The sequence below is a fragment of the Sciurus carolinensis genome, chromosome X (genome assembly GCF_902686445.1).
Source record: "Sciurus carolinensis chromosome X, mSciCar1.2, whole genome shotgun sequence".
Taxonomy (NCBI): domain Eukaryota; kingdom Metazoa; phylum Chordata; class Mammalia; order Rodentia; family Sciuridae; genus Sciurus; species Sciurus carolinensis.
This window is the reverse complement of record NC_062232.1, coordinates 54078616-54098522: the sequence shown is the minus strand read 5'-3', so window position 1 is coordinate 54098522 and position 19907 is coordinate 54078616. Positions and strand designations below refer to the sequence as shown.

At 37.6% G+C, this 19907-nt stretch overlaps 1 protein-coding gene across 1 annotated transcript in view; it reads left to right on the top strand.

The window, feature by feature from the left end:
- Tex11 (testis expressed 11) overlaps positions 1–19907 on the top strand; it is a gene marked incomplete at its 5' end in the record, with an annotated part of 294023 nt that overhangs the window by 23040 nt on the left and 251076 nt on the right. The window contains 2 exons of the mRNA XM_047535242.1: positions 2774–2854; positions 2931–3050. Coding sequence (XP_047391198.1) covers positions 2774–2854; positions 2931–3050 — 201 coding nt within the window. The remainder of the gene's footprint in view (positions 1–2773; positions 2855–2930; positions 3051–19907) is intronic.

Genomic DNA, 19907 nt, shown 5'->3' with positions numbered 1-19907 from the left:
TATGCTTGTATCACTATATTAGTTTTTTACGGATGCTACAACAAAATATCACAGAGGGTTGCTTAATCAACTGAAATTTATTTTCCTACAGTTCTGGAGGTTATAAGTTCAAGATCAAGGTGTCTGCCAGGCGTGATGGCACAAGTCTGCAATCCTAGTGACTCGAGAGGCTAAGGCAAGAGGATGGCAAATTCAAGGCCAGACTTGACAACTTAGCGAGACTCTGCCTCCAAAAGAAAAAAAAAAGGCTGGATATATAGCTGACTGACAGAATGCCCTTGGATTCAATCCCCAGTACTGTCCCCGCCAAAAAAGATATGTGTCAGCCAATTTGGTTTCTTCTAAATACCCTCTCCCTGGCTTGCAGTTATCTTCTTTCTTGTTGTGTCCTCATGTGGCCTTTCCTCTGTGTGACCATTCCTTGTATCCCTTCTTATATCCAAATTTCCAGTAAGATTTGACTAGGGCTTATTCTAAAGGCTTCATTTTAACTGAATCACCTCTTAAAGGCAAAGGCCCTATCTCTAAATATGTCACATTCAGAGGTACTTGAGGTTAGTGCTTTAACATAGATTTTTAGGGGGAGGGGCATAATTGTGTCCATAACAGTAACTAATTATTGGGCTGGGGGTATAACTCAATGGTAGAGTGCTCGCTTAGCATGTACAAGGCCCTGGGTCCAATTCCAAGCACACACACACATACACAGCAAAACAAAACCAACCAAAAATCCCTTAAAACAGTATCTAATTCTTTATCTCTCAGTTTTATATATAATCCATTTGTTTGCTTTTATAATAGATGAAGATTTATCCTATATTATGTTATGTTACTGCCCCAACTCTTCTTAATTTTTATTATACTATTTTAAATTTATCTAATGGCTACGTTTTAAAACCTTAAATAATATATTTAAACTTTAATTTTTTTCATCAGTTTTGGAGATTTTATTTTTACTTCCCACTTTGTGGGGATATTAGTGACTTTACCATTCTCTTTATCTCTCTACCTTTTAACCCTCCAAATTCTTTTACCTTATAATTTACATTTTGGACTTTGATAATCCCAAAGAATGAAAACTAAAAAAAACCAAAACAACAACAACAAAAAACATGTCATTGACTGTGACTGTTATTTAACTCTGTGGATAATGATTTTATTTCTCTTTCTGTTTTCATTTCCTTGCTCCCTTAATTCTACTTCCTCAGGTATCTGTTGAATGTGTTGTCATTTCATGGTATTGTTTTTCCTCATTTATTGGTAGTTCTTTCTTATATTTGGCTTGATATTCCTTGATAGTCTTTTGTGAATTCTCTGTCACACTATTTACTATAACCTGTGTTATGGGTTGGATGTGATGTGTCCCCCAAAAGCTCACATGTGAGACAATGCAAGAAGATTGAGAGAAGAAATGATTGGGTTAAGAGAGTCTTAACCCAAACGGTGAATTAATCCCCTGATAGGGATTAACTGAGTGGTAACTGAAGTTGTAGGGTGTGACTGAAGGAGGTGGAAATTGGGGGCGTGGCTTTGGGGTATATATTTGTATCTGGCAAGTAGAGACCTCTCTCTCCTTTCTGATCATTATGTGAGCTGCTTCCTTTTGCCACACTCTTCCACCATGATGTTCTACCTCACCTTGAGCCCTGAGGAATGGAGCAAGCCTCCTATGGACTAAGACCTCTGAAACTGTGAGCCCTCAAATAAACTTTTCTTTCCTAAAATTCTTCTGGTCAGATCTTGTAGTCACAGCGGACAAAAAGCTGACTAAACAACTTGAATCCAATGACTAATGATGAAATTGAACTATGTTTTGCATTGACTTGTGTTGTCAGCTACCTGGAAGTCCAGTTTTCTTTAGCCCAAGTGATTGTACTCAATTTTACTCAAGTTTTCAGAATTTCCTTTTCTTATTCCTTTCTATAAAGGAGGGAGAAAGATACCTTTTAGAGGAAGTTCAGCTACCTGATGCCCCTACTGTTCATACCCAGAGCTATTTCCTCACTGTATTTTTGTGCATGTTGGGACTGTGAGTGTCTGCTTCATCCCATTTGATATCTGTTTTTAGAGGTTCTTTATAATTTTAGGTTCATTGAAAATGCTACTTATTTTCCAGAACTCTTATTGAATAAGAAAAATGTACACTTTCTCTTATATCTATATATATTATAATTTGTAGGGATTCATGGTAGAAGATGTGACTGTAGTATGTGCTCTATCCTCCATCTTGATCCAGCCCTTCTTTGCTTCCACAGCATTTGTGTATATTACTTATCAACTATTTATTTAGATATCTATCAATTATAGTACTGTTAGCTTTTTCAGGGTGCATGGCATGTAAAGGATAATAAGTATTAACCCAACATTTGTTGGATTAGTCAAAATTGTATTAGAGGTGGAATTAAAAATTAGAACTTAGTTGTGTTGAATCATAGTCTAATGCTTATTATATAACTTCCTCAATTATATGATGTATCAAGTTTTCAGGACATCCTTTTCCTGTATAAATTATCCCAATGTTTCTGTTAATATTTTAGCAGATGTGTTATCAGGACTATTAATTTTTTGTTATTATTGCTTTTCTTAAGTTTATTTCTCTTAAATTGTGAGAATTCAAAGCAGAACACCCAACTCTAATAAATACTGATTTTTTCCCCCCTGTGGACTATGTGACTGTATATACTGACAGGATTAATTATTTTCTCCAGTACTGTCCAGCCAGTTTGAGGGAGGTATGAAGTTTTCAAACTATTTTCTAACTTTTCTCTTCTAGATGAATATGAGAACAGGAAAAGCGTGGGTGGATGTTGGAAATGCTTTGATCGCTGATGAATTTTTTCAAGTTGCCATGGCTGTAAGTTACCATTGATTTTTAGCTGTGGCAATTATTAGTAACATCTGTTACATTGTGTTGTCATTTTATTTTCCAGGGTCTGGAGCAATTGTATGTCAAATTAATGCAGAGGAGCTACTCTGAGGACCACTTGATCATGCAGAAGACTGCTGTGGAGAAGGACCTCTTCCAAGTGCTTTCTTACCAAGCAGAATCAGTAGGTGTCATAGGCACTAGGGCCTTATGATGGGGTATTTTGTATATATAAACGCAAAAGTGATGAGCTGTAACTTGTTAAAAGAAAGTCAAGTGTCACTGGCCTTTCCCAGGATATTATATTTGACTTTTTATCTCTGTCTTATATCTGATGGTGATATTACTCATGGTGATTGGAATATGTGTGGAGTGGATGAGGGTGAAAAGACTGATATGTAGCTAAATATCATTTTCAACCGCTGCAAGTCACATCTGCCACTTATGTATGGCAGCATCCTTGACCTGAAATACCTGTTTCTGTTTGTGACTCTTAAATTCATGGCCTGCCTACAATATTTGCCTGAAAAGAGCCTTAGTTTATTCACCTAATTGTGCAATATCCATCATAGTCTAAGTTTAGGACATTTTTGTCACCCCAAAAAGGAACATCCTAATTATTAGCAGTCACTCCCCATTTTTCCTGACCTTAATCCCAATAAACTCTTTCTGGCTCTCTAAAGTTGCCTATTTTGGACATTTCATAAAAATATAATTATATAATAAATGATCTTTTGTGATTAGCTTTTTTCATTTAGCTTAATTGTTTTCAAGGTTCATCCATATTGTAGAATATTCCACTCTTTGGATATGCCAAATTTTGTTTATCCATTCATCTACCGATAGGCGTTTGAGTTTTTCCCAGTATTTGATTATTATGAATAATTCTATAAATATTCATATACAGATTTTTGGGTGCATATGTTTTTATTTCTTTTGGGTATATATCTAGGAGTGGAATTTCTGGGTAGCATGGTAATTCTGATTCTGTGTTTAATAAGTTTTTGAGAAATTGCCAAAATATCTTCTACAGTGTCTACATCATGTTATATTCCCAATACTAGTATAGGAGGGCTCCAATTTCTCTTATCTAAGAGTTTTATAGTACTTATATTTAGATCTATGATCCATTTTGAGTTCATTTTCTGGTGTGATGTGAGGCAGGAATCTTAACTTCATTCTTTGACCTGTGGCTATCTGGTTGTCCCAGTACCATTTGTTGAGATGTCTATTCTTTCCTATAGAGCAGTCTTCTCACCCTTGTCAAAAGTGAACTGATTGTAATATGAGGGTTTATTTTTGAACTCTTCACTTAGTTCCTTTAATCTATATGTCTTTGTTTATGCAGTACCACACTGTCTTGATTACTGTAGCTATGTAGTAAATTTTAAAATTGGGAAGTACAAGTTCTCCAATTTAGTTCTTTTGAAGATTGTTTTGACTATTCTGGGTCTCTTGCATTTCTATATGGATTTTAGGATCAATTTGTTAATTGTGCAAAGAAGTCACCTGGAATTCTGATAGGTATAGGGTTGAATCTGTCAATCAATTTGAGGAGTATTGCTGTTTTAATAATATTAAGTGATCTGATTCATGAAAATGGAATGTCTTCCTGTTTATTTAGGTTTTGTTTAATTTTCCTTATATTTAATTTTTAAAAATTGACATCAAAATCTCGCCTATTTCTTGGATACAATATGATATTTTGGTGTGTACATTATGTAATTTTCAAATTAGAGTTTTTTTTAATATTTTAAATGATGAAACAGGTTGAGAAATGGAACATAGTTTAGTTGAAGATCCAAAACCAGAACTAAGAGTTTTAAAATTTTCAGTCTACACTATATATGAGATTAAATGTATAAGTGAATCTTATTTTCTTAATTTTGTCTTGCCTTTTAATGTTAATATCCTTTATGGGCTACTTTAAGGAATCTATTAAATAATGGACATGACATCTAGAAGGCTTTGGTCTTATATCTTATTTTGTGGGGTGGTACGAAGGATCGAACTCAGGGTGCAATTGCTGAGCTACATCTCCAGCCCTAATTAGTATTTTATTTAGAGACAGTATCTCACTGAGTTCCTTAGCACCTTGCTTTTGCTGAGGCTGGCTTTGAACTCAAGATTCTCCTGCCTCAGCCTCCCAAGCTGCTGGGATTACAGGTGTGTGCCACTGCACAACTGGTCTTACATCTCAACTCTTTTAATGACTTGCTCTATGACTTTGGGCTCTCTCTTAATTTCTGTGAGCCTATAAAAGCCAGTATTGCAGTTAAGAACTCAACTGTATATTTACCAGATCATCAACTGTCTGTATACTAGATTATGACAGAGGTACATTTGGCTTTACATTAGATCATGGGAAAAAGACCTATATCTAGGTGTGATGATATATGCCTATAGCACCAGCTATTTGGGAGACTGAGGTGGGAGGATCGCATGAGCCTGGGAGTTTGAGACCAGCCTCAAAGAAATCTTTTTTAAGTGAGACCCCATCTCAAAAAATAAAAAAAAAGGTGTGTGTGTGTGTGTGTGTGTGTGTGTGTGTGTGTATTTTTCCTTTTTGGTACCAGGGATTGAACCCAGTGTTGCTTTACCATGGAACTATATCCCCAGTCCTTTTTATTTATTTATTTTTATTTTGAGGCAGGGTCGTGCTAAGTTGCTGCAGGCCTCACTAATTTGCTGAGACTGGCCTTGAACTTGTGATCCTCCTGCCTCAGCCTCCTGAGATGCTGGGCTTATAGGCATGTGCTACTGTGCCTATCCAAGACCTATGTGGGTTTTTTTAGTATTTTTTAAAATTTATTTTGATTCATTGTACACAAATGGGGTACAACTTTCATTTCTCTGGTTGTACATGAAGTAGAGTCACACCATTTGTGTAATCATACATGTACATAGGGTAATGATATTTGTCTCATTCTATTATCTTTCCTTCCCCCGCCCCCTACCCACTCCTCATTTTCCTCTACACAATCCATTCTTTCTCCCTTCTTGCCTTTCCCCCTCCCCCATTAGGTATCATCATCCACGTATCAGAGAAATCATTTAGCCTTTGGTTTTTGGGATTGCCTTATTTCACTAAGCATGATATTGTCCAATTCCATCCATTTACCTGCAAATGCCATAATTTTATTCTTCTTTATGGCCGAGTAATATTTCATTGTGTATATATACCACAGTTTCTTTATCCATTCATCAATCGAAGGGCATCTAGGTTGGTTCCACAATCTAGCTATTGTGAATTGAGCTGCTATAAACATTGATGTGGCTGTGTCACTGTAGTATGCTGATTTTAAGTTCTTTGGGTATAGGCCAAGGTGTGGGATAGCCAGGTCAAATGGTGGTTCCATTCCAAGTTTTGTGAGGAATCTCCACACTGCTTTCCAGAGTGGCTACACTAATATGCAACCCCACCAGCAATGTATGAGTGTACCTTTTCCCCTACATCCTCACCAACACCTATTGTAGCTTGTATTCTTGATAATAGCCATTCTACTTGTGGTGAGATGGAATCTTAGGGTAGTTTTGATTTGCATTTCTCTTATTACTAGAGATCTTGAACATTTTTTCATATGTTTGTTGATTGCTTGTAGATCTTCTGTGAAGTGTCTGCTCATTTCCTTAGCCCATTTATTGATTGGGTCATTTGTATTCTTGGTGTAAAGTTTTTTGAGTTCTTTTTTTTTGTTTTTTTTGTTTTTGTTTTTTTTTGTTTTTTGGTTTTTTTTATTGTAAACAAATGGGATACATGTTGTTTCTCTGTCTGTACATGGCGTAAAGGCATACCATTTGTGTAATCATAAATTTACATAGGGTAATGTTGTTTGATTCATTCTGCCATTTTTTCCCTTCCCCCCCTCCCCTCCCACCCTTCCCCTCCATCTATACAGTCCTTCCTTCCTCCATTCCTGCCCCCCTCCCTAAACCCAACTCCAACCCCAACACTAACCCTTCCCACCCCCCATTATGTGTCATCATCCACTTATTAGCGATATCATTCTTCCTTTGGTTTTTGAGATTGGCTTATCTCACTTAGCATGATATTCTCCAGTTTCATCCATTTGCCTGCAAATGCCATAATTTTATCATTCTTTATGGCTGAGTAATATTCCATTGTATATATATACCACATTTTCTTTATCCATTCATCAATTGAAGGACATCTAGGTTGGTTCCACAATCTGGCTATTGTGAACTGAGCAGCTATGAACATTGATGTGGCTGTATCTCTGTAATATGCTGATTTTAAGTCCTTTGGGTATAGGCCAAGGAGTGGAATAGCTGAGTCAAATGGTGGTTCCATTCCAAGTTTTCTAAGGAATCTCCACACTGCTTTCCAGAGTGGCTGCACTAATTTGCAGCCCCACCAGCAATGTAAGAGTGTACCTTTCTCCCCACATCCTCGCCAACACCTGTTGTTGCTTGTATTCTTGATAATCGCCATTCTAATTGGGGTGAGATGGAATCTTAGGGTGGTTTTGATTTGCATTTCTCTTATTACTAGAGATGTTGAACATTTTTCCATATGTTTGTTGATTGCTTGTATATCTTCTTCTGTGAAGTGTCTATTCATTTCCTTAGCCCATTTGTCAGTTGGATTATTTACATTCTTGGTGTAGAGTTTTTTGAGTTCTTTATAGATTCTGGAGATTAGCGCTCTATCTGAGGTATGATTGGCAAAGATTTTCTCCCACTCTGTAGGCTCTTTCTTCACATTGCTGATAGTTTCCTTTGCTGAGAGAAAGCTTTTAGTTTGAATCTATCCCAGTTATTAATTCTTGCTTTTATTTCTTGTGCTATGGGAGTCCTGTTGAGGAAGTCTGGTCCTAAGCCGACATGTTGAAGCTCTGGACCTACTTTTTCTTCTATAAGATGCAAGGTCTCTGGTCTGATTCCGAGATCCTTAATCCATTTTGAGTTTAGTTTCGTGCATGGTGAGAGATATGGGTTTAGTTTCATTCTGTTGCATATGGATTTCCAATTCTCCCAGCACCATTTGTTGAAGAGGCTATCTTTTCTCCATTGCATATTTTTGGCCCCTTTGTCTAGTATGAGAAAATTGTATTTATTTGGGTTTGTGTCTGTGTCCTCTATTCTGTACCATTGATCCACCTTTCTATTTTGGTACCAATACCATGCCGTTTTTGTTACTATTGCTTTGTAGTAGAGTTGAAGATCTGGTATTGTGATACCCCCTGCTTCACTCTTTTTGCCAAGGATTGCTTTAGCTATTCTGGGTTTTTTATTCTTCCAGATGAATTTCATAATTGCTTGCTCTATTTCTGTAAGGTACATCATTGGGATTTTAATTGGAATTGCATTGAATCTGTATAGCACTTTTGGTAGTATGGCCATTTTGACAATATTAATTCTTCCTATCCAAGAACATGGGAGATCTTTCCATCTTCTAAGGTTTTCTTGAATTTCTTTCTTTAGTGTTCTGTAGTTCTCATTGTAGAGGTCTTTCACCTCTTTTGTGAGATTGATTCCCAAATACTTTATTTTTTTCGAAGCTATTGTGAATGGGGTAGTTTTCCTAATTTCTCTTTCTGAAGATTCATCGCTTATGTATAAAAATGCCTTAGATTTATGTGCATTGATCTTATATCCCGCTACTTTACTGAATTCACTTATGAGATCTAAAAGTTTTCTGGTGGAATTTCCTGGTTCCTCTAAGTATACCATCATATCATCAGCAAATAGGGATAGTTTGAGTTCTTCTTTTCCTATTCGTATCCCTTTAATTTCTTTGGTCTGTCTAATTGCTCTGGCTAGAGTTTCAAGGACGATATTGAATAGAAGTGGTGAAAGAGGACATCCCTGCCTTGTTCCAGTTTTTAGAGGGAATGCTTTCAGTTTTTCACCATTTAGAATGATATTAACGTGCGTTTAGCGTAGATGGCCTTTACAATGTTAAGGAATATTCCCACTATCCCTATTTTTTCTAGTGTTTTGAGCATGAAGGGGTGCTGTATTTTATCAAATGCTTTTTCTGCATCTATCGAAATAATCATGTGATTCTTGACTTTAAGTCTATTGATATGGTGAATGACATTTATTGATTTCCTGATGTTGAACCAACCTTGCATCCCTGGGATGAAACCCACTTGATCATGGTGCACTATCTTTTTAATATGTTTTTGTATGCGATTTGCTAAAATTTTGTTTAGAATTTTTGCGTCGATGTTCATTAAGGATATTGGTCTGCAATTTTCTTTCCTCGATGTGTCTCTGTCTGGTTTAGGAATCAGGGTAATATTGGCTTCATAGAATGAGTTTGGGAGAGTTCCCTCCTCTTCTATTTTCTGGAATACTTTGAGAAGTATTGGAATGAGTTCTTCTTTAAAAGTTTTGTAGAACTCGGCTGAGAACCCATCTGGTCCTGGACTTTTCTTTGTTGGAAGGCTTTTGATGACTTCTTCTATTTCATTACTTGAAATTGGTCTATTTAAATTGTGTATGTCCTCCTCGTTCAGTTTAGGCAATTCATATGTCTCTAGAAACCTGTTGATGTCTTCGAAATTTTCTATTTTGTTGGAGTATAGATTTTCAAAATAGCTTCTAATTATGTTTTGTATTTCAGTCGTGTCTGTTGTGATATTTCCTTGTTCATTCCGAATTTTAGTGATTTGGGTTTTCTCTCGTCTTCTCTTTGTTAGTGTGGCTAAAGGTTTATCAATTTTGTTTATTTTTTCGAAGAACCAACTATTTATTTTGTCAATTTTTTGTATTGTTTCTTTCGTTTCAATTTCGTTGATTTCAGCTCTCAGTTTAACTATTTCCTGTCTTCTACTACTTTTGGTGTTGGTCTGTTCTTCTTTTTCTAGGGCTTTGAGCTGTAGTGTTAGGTCATTTATTTTTGAGTTTTACTTCTTTTATTAAATGCGCTCCATGAAATAAATCTTCCTCTAAGTACTGCTTTCATAGTGTCCCAGAGATTTTGATATGATGTTTCTTTGTTCTCGTTTACCTCTAAGAATTTTTTAATTTCCTTCCTAATATCTTCTGTTATCCATTCATCATATAGTAGCATATTGTTTAATCTCCAGGTGTTGGAGTAGTTTCTGTTTTTTACTCTTTCATTAATTTGTAACTTCAATCATTATGATCTGATAGAATACAAGGTAGTGTCTCTATCTTCTTGTATTTGCCTAACATTAGCTTTGTGGCATAGTATATGGTCTATTTTAGAGAAGGATCCATGTGCTGCTGAGAAGAAAGTGTATTCGCTCTTGGTTGGATGGTATATTCTATAAATGTCTGTTAAGTCTAAATTATTGATTGTGTTATTGAGATCTATGGTTTCTTTGTTCAATTTTTGTTTGGAAGATCTGTCCAGTGGTGAAAGAGGCGTGTTAAAATCACCTAGTATTATTGTGTTATGGTCTATTTGGTTTCTAAAATTGAGAAGGATTTGTTTAACATACATGGATGAGCCACTGTTTGGGGCATAGATGTTTATGATTGTTATATATTGCTGATTTATGCTTCCCTTAAGCAGTATGAAATGTCCTTCTTTATCCTTTCTAACTAACATTGGCTTGAAGTCCACATTATCTGAAATGAGGATGGATACTCCAGCTTTTTTGCTGAGCCCATGTGCATGGTATGTTTTTCCCCATCCTTTCACCTTTAGTCTATGGGTATCTCTTTCTATGAGGTGAGTCTCTTGCAGGCAACATATTGTTGGATCTTTCTTTTTAATCCAATCTGCCAGTCTATGTCTTTTGATTGATGAATTCAGGCCATTAACATTCAGGGTTATTATTGAGATATGATTTGTATTCCCAGTCATTTGGTTCATATTTAAAATTTTTGACACATCTTGGTTCCTCCTTTATTTGACAGTTCCTTTAGGATAATTCCTCCCTTTGCTGATTTGCTTCTTTGTTTTTTATCTCTTCCTCATGAAATATTTTGCTGAGAATGTTCTGTAATGCTGGCTTTCTTTTTGTAAATTCTTTTAGCTTTTGTTTATCATGGAATGATCTTATTTCATCGTCAAATTTGAAGGTAAGTTTTGCTGGGTATAAGATTCTTGGTTGGCATCCATTTTTCTTTCAGAGCTTGAAAAATGTTGTTCCAGGCCCTTCTAGCTTTTAGGGTCTGGATTGAAAAATCTGCTGATATCCGTATTGGCTTCCCCCTGAAAGTAATTTGGTTCTTTTCTCTCACAGCCTTTAAAATTCTGTCTTTATTTTGTATGTTAGGTATTTTCATTATAATGTGCCTTGGTGTGGGTCTGTTGTAATTTTGTGTATTTGGAGTCCTATAAGCCTCTTGGACTTGATTTTCCATTTCATTCTTCAGATTTGGGAAATTTTCTGATATTATTTCTTCAAATAGATTGTTCATTCCTTTGGTTTGTTTCTCTAAGCCTTCCTCAATCCCAATAATTCTCAAATTTGGCCTTTTCATGATATCCCATAGTTCTTGGAGATTCTGTTCATGATTTCTCACCATCTTCTCTGTTTGTTCAACTTTGTTTTCGAGGTTAAATACTTTGTCTTCAATATCTGAAGTTCTGTCTTCCAGCTGTTCTATCCTATTGGTTATGCCTTCTATGGAGTTCTTAATTTGGTTTATTGTTTCCTTCATTTCAAGGATTTCTGTTTGGTTTTTTTTCAATATCTCTAACTCTTTATTGAAATGATCTTTTGCTTCCTGAATTTGCTCTGTTAACTGTCGATTGGTGCGATCATTCAATGCCTGCATTTGCTCTTTCATCTCATCGTTTGCTTCCCTAATCATTTTAATTATGTACATTCTGAACTCCCTTTCTGTCATTTCTTCTGCCATGCTGTCGTTGGATTTTATTGATGTAACATCTAGATTTGTTTGGGGCATTTTCTTCCCTTGTTTTCTCATATTGTTCAGGAATCAGTGGGTCATTAAGATATTGCAGATTTCCTCTATCAACTTATAATGTCCCTGAAGATTGCTAGTATATCCCCTCTTATCCTTCAGTAGCCTGAAGTCTTGGAGGAGGTTGATAATGCAGAGCTCCACGAAGAAGCTGCCTCTCTAGGGGTGGTGACCCTCAGGTGGCGTATATTCCCTGCTAGTGGGCAGAGGTGCCTCCACTTGTTGACCAATGGTCATCCAATGGGGAACTAGACTGCGGGCTGAGGCAAGGCCTGTTTGTGCCTATGTCTCTGGTTTTACCGTCCCTCCTCCTCCGGACAGCTGCCCGGTTTCCGACACAGTCACTAGGAGTCCAAACAACTCACTTCGGGTCTCCTCCTCCCACCAACCACCCGTAGCCCTAGGCAGTCACTCCAAGTCGAAGTGTCCCGCCCTGTTCCTCCTCCTCCTCCTTGGGGTAGCCCCCCGGGTGTTCAGGAGCGGTGGCTCCGAGACCAAGTGACCCACCACGCTCCTCCTCCAGGCAGGCCACCGGTGTTCAGGAGCGGTCGCTTTTAGTCCAATCAACTCACCACTCGCCTCCTCCTCTGGCAACCGCCTGTGGTTCTGATGCAGTCACTCCCAGACTAAGCGTCCCACCGCTCTCCTCCTCCAGGCAGGCCACCAGTGTTCTGGAGCAGCTGCTCAGAGTTCAAACAGCTCGTCACGCAGCTCCTCCTCCGGCAACCGCCCGCGGCTCTGATGCAGTCACTCCCAGGTCAAGCAACACGCTGCGCTCCTCCTCCTCCTCCGGGCAACCTCCCGGCACTCAGGAGCGCTCGCTCTGAGTTCAAACAGTTCACCACGCAGCTCCTCCTCTGGCAACCGCCTGTGGCTCCGATGCAGTCACTCCCAGACCAAGCGTCCCGCCGCGCTCCCCCAATTCCCCCGGGCAGTCCCCCGGTGTTCAGGAGCACCCACTCTGAGTTCAAACAGCTCACCACGCAGCTCCTCCTCTGGCAACCGCCCGTGGCTCTGATGCAGTCACTCCTAGACCAAGCGTCCCACCGCGCTCCTCCTCTTCCTCCGGGCAACCCCCCGGTGTTCAGAAGCAGTCGTTCTGGGTCCAAACAGCTCGCCACGCAGCTCCTCCCCAGGCAGCCGCCCGGAGCCCCAGCGGCTGCTCGAGTCCAAGCGCTGTGCTGAGCCGCCTCCTCTACGATGATCCCAGTTGTCCGTGTTTACCGCTCCAGCGGGGGGAGGGGCATCTCGCCGAGCAACTCCACTTCACAAATTCCCTGCGTTCCGGGGCTACCGCCCCATCCGGGACGCCTCCCCAACAGGAGAGACTCACCCGGCAGCTTTGAGTTGGTCCCAAGTCTCTCACTATCTCCTCTTTTGAATCTTACGTCCTGGAGCAGCGTGAAATGCAGCCGCCCTCTAGTCCGCCATCTTGGCCCCAACCTTTTTGAGTTCTTTATAGATTCTGGAGATTCGTGCTCTATCTGAAGTGTGTGTGGCAAAGATTTTCTCCCACTCTGTAGGCTCTCTCTTCACATTGCTGATAGTTGCTTTTGCTGAGAAAAAGCTTTTTAGTCTAAATCTATCCCAATTATTGATTCCTGCTTTTATTTCTTGTGCTTTGGGAGTCCTGTTAAGGAAGTCTGGTCCTAAACCAACATGATGAAGAATTGGACCTACTTTTTCTTCTATAAGATGCAGGGTCTCTGGTCTGATTCCAAGGTCCTTGATCCATTTTGAGTTGAGTTTTGTGCAGGGTGAGAGAGATAGGGGTTTAGTTTCATTCTGCTGTGTATGGATTTCCAGTTTTCCCAGTACCATTTGTTGAAGAGGCTATCTTTTCTCCATTGTATGTTTTTGGCACCTTTGTCTAGTATGACAAAGGGGTTTGTCTCTGTGTACTCTATTCTGTACCATTGATCTACCTATATATTTTAGTGCCAATACCATGCCATTTTGTAACTATTGCTCTGTAGTATAGTTGAAGGTCTGGTATTGTGATACCCGCTGCTTTACTTTTCCTGCTAAGGATTGCTTTAGCTATTCTGGATCTATTATTCTTCCAAATGAATTTCATGATTGTTTGCTCTATTTATATGAGGTACATGATTGGGATTTTAATTGGAATTGCATTGAATTTGTGTACCACTTTTGGTAGTATGGCCATTTTGACAATATTAATTCTATGTATCCAAGAACATGGGAGATCTGTCCATCATCTGAGGGTTTCTTTAATTTCTTTCTTTAGTGTTCTGTAGTTCTCATTGTTTGTTAATTCCACAATCTAACAGTGCTGGGGACTCGAACCTGGGCCTCGAGCATGTGAGGCAGGCACTCTACGTGATGGGCTATATCACCAGCACTGTAGTTCTCATTGTAGAGGTCTTTCACCTCTTTTGTTAGATTGGTTCCCAAATAGTTTTTTTTTGGGGGGGGCTATTGTGAATGGGGTAGTTTTTCTAATTTCTCTTTCAGAGGATTCATCACTTATGAATAAAAATGCATTATATTTATGAGCATTGATTTTATATCCTGATTTTATATACTTTACTGAATTCATTTATGAGTTCTAGAGACCTATGTGTTTTTAAAAATATTTTTTAGATGTTGATAGACCTTTTATATTTTATTCATTTATTTATATGTGGTGTTGAGAATTGAACCCAGTAACTCACACACACTAGGCAAGCACTCTACCACTGAGCCACAACCTCAGCTCCCAGGACCTATGTGTTTTAATTGTCCACAGCTCAAGATTAAATTAGTGATGTGATTTAACTGTAAAAAAATAACTAGCACAATCTTAAAGCTATGTTAATAGTGTCCAAATCTAGATAGGCATTTCTTATTAGTTAATTCACATTTTGAGTATTGTGGTCAGTTCTGGATGTCACACTTTATTATTATTTTTGTGATGCTGAGGATTAAGCCCAAGGTCTTGCACATGCCAGGTAAGTGCTCTACCACTGAGTTACACCCTAGCCTGGTAGACATCATGCTTTAAAATCACTGGTATAGTATGGAAAAAATAGGTGAAAAAATATTTGGGAAATGTAGTGATGTCTGCCTTGGAAAAAAGAAGACCGTAGGAATGATAATTCTTTTTATATATTTGTTTTGTTTTGTTTTTGTGGTGCTGGGAATTGAACCCAGGGCCTTGTGCATGCAAGGTACACACTCTACCAACTGAGCTCTATTCCCAGCCCCTCTTTAAATATTAATTAGTCATATTAATGAGAAATTAAATTCCATAAGATAGAATGAAGAACAATGGGTAGATATTTATTTATGGGAATATTTATTTATGGGAAGATAAATTTCAAATTAATGTGAAGAGTAACCTTTTGTTAGTGATAGTAATCCTATAATTGAACAACTTTGTTGCAGGATCATAAGTCTTTTGTCACTTAAAGACTACAAGTAAATGTGTGAACATGCTAAGAATATTGTATTGTAGATGGGACTCTTCCATTAGTTAAGAAACTAGGCTTCTATGACATAAGTTCCTTATTAACACTAAAATTGTATGATTATAGAATGTCTTGCAGCATTTTTTCAATATTGTATATGTTGATATGTAAATCATATCATCTTTGGCTGCCTGAAACTTTGATTAGTTATGACCAATAATGAGAATTATATAATTCTTAACTTTAGGAGATGACATCACTAAAAGTAGGAGTGGAAACTAATTCTTTTTAAATTTGTTCTTTATAGTTGTACATGACAGTAGAATATATTTTGACATATTTATGCAAACAAGAAGTATGTCTTATTCTAATTAGGATCCCAGTCTTGTGGATGTACATGATGTGGAGATTCACTGTGGTGTATTTATATATGTACATAGGCAGTCTTGTTAGATTTATTCTATTGTCTTTCCTATTCTTATCTCTGCTCCCTTCCCTTCAATCCTCTTTGTCTAAATGGCTGAACTTCTATTCTTCCCTTCCCCACCTTGTTGTGTGTTAGAATCTACATATCAGAGAGAACATTAGACCTTCAGTTTTGGGGGATTAGCTTATTTCACTTAGTATGATAGTCTCCAGATCCATCTATTTACTGGCAAATATCGTAGCCATTCCTTTTTATGACTGAGTAATATTCCATTGTGTATATATACCACATTTTCTTTTTCCACTTACCTGATGAATGGTACCTAGGTTGGTTCCATAGCCTAGCTATTGTGAATTGAGCTGCTATAAACACTGATGTGGTCATGTCACTTTAGTATGCTGATTTTAACTCCCTTGGATATATACCTAGGAATGGTATAACTAGGTCAAATGGTGATTCCATTCCTATTTTTTTGAGGAATTGCTATACTGCTTTTCAGAGTGGTTGCACCAATTTGCAGTCCCACCACCAATGCACGAGTGTACCTTTTTCCCCTATATCCTTGCCAACATTTCTTGTTGTTTGTATTCTTCCTCCCCGCCCCCCCCCCCCCTTTTTTTGTATTCTTGATGTTATGGTTTGAATGTGAAATGTCCCCCAAAAGCTCACAATGTGAGACAATGCAAGAAAGTTCAGAGGAAAAACGACTAGCTTATGAGCCTTAACCCAATCAGTGATTTAATCCCCTGATGGAATTAACTGAGTGATAACTGAAGTGGTAGGGTGTGGCTGGAGGAGGTGGGAATTAGGGCGTGGCTTTGGGGTATATATATTTGTATCTGGAGAGTGGAGTCTCTCTGTGCTTTCTGATCATCATGTAAGCTGTTTTCCTCTGCCACACTCTTATGCCATGATGTCCTGCCTTACCTCCTGCCCAAAGGAATGGAACTGGAATCATGAACCCCCCAAATAAGCCTTTCCTCTTCTATAGTTGTGCTGGTCAGGTCTTCTCATTGCAGCAGCAAGACAAGCTGACTGAAACACTGGAAAATTGCCATTCTGACTGGAGTGAGATGAAATCTCAATGTAGTTTTAATTTGCATTTCTCCAACAGCAGAGAAGTTGAACATTTTTTTCATATATTTGCTGACCATTCATATTTCTTCTGTGAAGTGTCTCTTCAGTTCCTTTGCTCATTTATTGATTGGGTTATTTGTTTTTGTGTTAAGGTTTTTTAGTTTACTTTTATATATATATCCTGGGTTTTAGTGTTCTGAGGTGCAGGTGGCAAAGATTTTCTCCCATTATGTGGGCTCTCTCTTCACACTCTTGACTGTTTCCTTTGCCATGAAGAAACTTTTTAGTTTGATACTATCACATTGATTATTGATTTATTGATTTATCAATTATTGATTATTGATTAATTGATTCTTGATTTTACTTCTTATGCTTTAGAAATCTTGTCGAGGAAGTCAGTTCCTAAGCTGACACGTTGGAGTAGTGAGCCTACATTTTCTTCTAGTAGGTGCAGGGCGTTCGGTCTAATACTGAGGTCTTTGATCCACTTTGAGTTGAGTTTTGTGCAGGGTGAGAGATAGGGATTCAATTTCATTCTTTTACAAATGGATTTCCAGTTTTCCCAGCACCATGTGTTGAAGAGACTATCTACTCCAATGCATGTTTATGCCACCTTTGTCTAGTAAGAGATAACTATGTGGCTTTGTCTGTCTGTCTTCTACTTTGTTCCATTGGTGTTCATTTATGTTTTGGTGTCATTACCATGCCATTTTTGTTACTATAGCTCTGTAAAATTGAAGGTCTGGTACTGTGATGCATCCTGCTTCACTTTTCTTGCTGAGGATTGCTTTGGCTATTCTGGGCCTTTTGTTTTTCCAGTTGAATTTCATGACTGATTTTTCTATTTCTGTGAATGCAGTGATGCACGCCTGTAATCCCAGGGGTTTGGGGGGCTGAGACAGGAGGACTGCAAGTTGAAAGTCAACCTTAGCAACTTAGTGAGGCCCTAACAACTCAGTGAGTCCCTGTCTCTAAGTAATATACAAAAAGGGCTGGGGATGTGACTCAGTGGTTGAATGCCCCAGGGTTCCATCCCCCGTACCAACCAACAAACAAACAAACAAGCAAACAAACTGCATTAAATCTGTATAGTGCCTTTGGTAGTATAGCCATTTTGACAATATTAATTCTGCCTATCCAAGAAAATGGGAGATCTGTCCATCATCAAAGGTTTTCTTTAATTTCTTTCTTTAGTGTTCTGTAGTTTTCATTGTAGAAGTCTTCCACCTATTTTTTTTAGATTAATTCCCAAGTATTTTTGAAGCTATTGTGAATGGGATTGTCCTCTTAATTTCTCTTTCAGCTGACTCATCATTGTTGTATAGGAATGCAATTGATTTATGGGTGTTAATTTTATATTCTGCTACTTTGCTGAATTCATTTATGAGTTCTAGAAGTTTTCTAGTAGAATGTTTGATCTTCTAAGTGTAGGATCATGTCATGGGCAAAGAGGGATAGTTTGAGCTTTCTTTTCCTATTAATATCACCTTAATTTTTTTCTTTTGCTTAATTGCTCTGGCTAGAGTTTCAAGGACTATATTGAATAGAAATCATGAAAGAGGGCATCCCTGTATTACTCCAGTTTTTAGAGGGAATGCTTTTAATTTTTCTCTATTTAGAATGATGTTGGCCTTGGGTTTAACATATATATATATCTTTAACAGTGTTGAGGAATGTTCCTATTATCCATGGTTTTTCTAGTGTTTTGAACATGAATGGATGCTGAATTTTGTCAAATGCTTTTTCTGCATCTATTGAGATAATCATGTGATTCTTGTCTTTAAGTCTATTGATGTGGTGAATTACATTTACTGATTGCCATAAGTTGAACTAATTTTGCATCTCTGGGATAAAACCTGCTTGATCATAGTGCACTATCTTTTTAATGTGTTTTTGTATGTGATTTGAAGATTAATTCTTTTTGCTGTAAGTTGATTTCTACCTCTGTGACATTTTCATCACTAGGGCTATAGGTTTTGTTGACAACTGTTTGGCAGAAGATATCTCTAAAAACCTTTGTTAACAATGTTTGCTAATGAGTTATCTGTCATTGTAAAGCTTCCGAGATATCTTTTTTATATGTATTTTTTTAGTTGTTGATGGACCTTTATTTTATTCATTTATTTACATGTGGTACTGAGAATTGAAACCAGTGCCTTACACATGCTAGGCAAATGCTTCACCACTGAGCCACAACCCCAGTCCCTGAGATATTTCTTAAAGATCATGTAGGATTTATTGTTCTCTAGGCACTTGCCATTGAACCAATTAGATAATTGCTTTACTTATTTATTGTATTTTTCAACAGACAAGGAGTATCTGCTTTGAACAGAGTACTATGCTTGGCTTTGTGGGGGAATGCAAATAAGCACATATCCTGCTATCAAGGAGATAATAATTTAGTTGGTGGGATAAAAGGTGCATATGCAAGATAGAATTAAGTGAAGTATTATAAAATGAATCTGACATAATTCTCCTATGTTCATATATGAATACACAACCAGTGAAACTCACATAATGTTCAACTACAAGAATAGAATCTTGAATAGAATAAGTTATACTCCATGTATGTATAGTATGTCAAAATACACTCTACTGTCATGTACATCTAAAAATAATAAATAAAAAAACTGTAAAAAGAATTAAGTACCATAAGAATAGTGCATATAAATGATCTGTGTGCAGTGTTCAATACTGTATATGAATGGAGGTATAAGGCACTGCCACTTTCCTCAAGAAAATTAAAGGTGGACAAAGTGGCATGCACTTGTAGTCCCAGCTACTCAGGAGGATGCTGAGGCAGGAGGAACACTTATGTTATGCCTTGTGTTGAAGCAAGATAGTGTAACCCCCTCTCAAAAACAAATATTTGTATAATACACACACACACACACACACACACACTCTCATATATATATATATAAAACACACGTATATGTATACACATACACACACACACACTCACACACACACACCCATATATACACACACACATATATATATAGTTGGAAGTTAGGCCATGAACACAATTTTAAATGGAAAAAGGAAAATATTAAGTGACAAATGAATGTCATAGATTAGGTGAGACAGACTGTCTAATGTGTTCACATGACCTTCATAAAAATTGCTAAAATTCACTTTTTCTCACTCCCTATATCTACCTGTAAAGTATTAGTTTTCTGTTTACCCTTGTGTCACAGATTATCCATTTATATTCTTTTATTATTTGTTTTTGGTAAGACATGGCAGATAC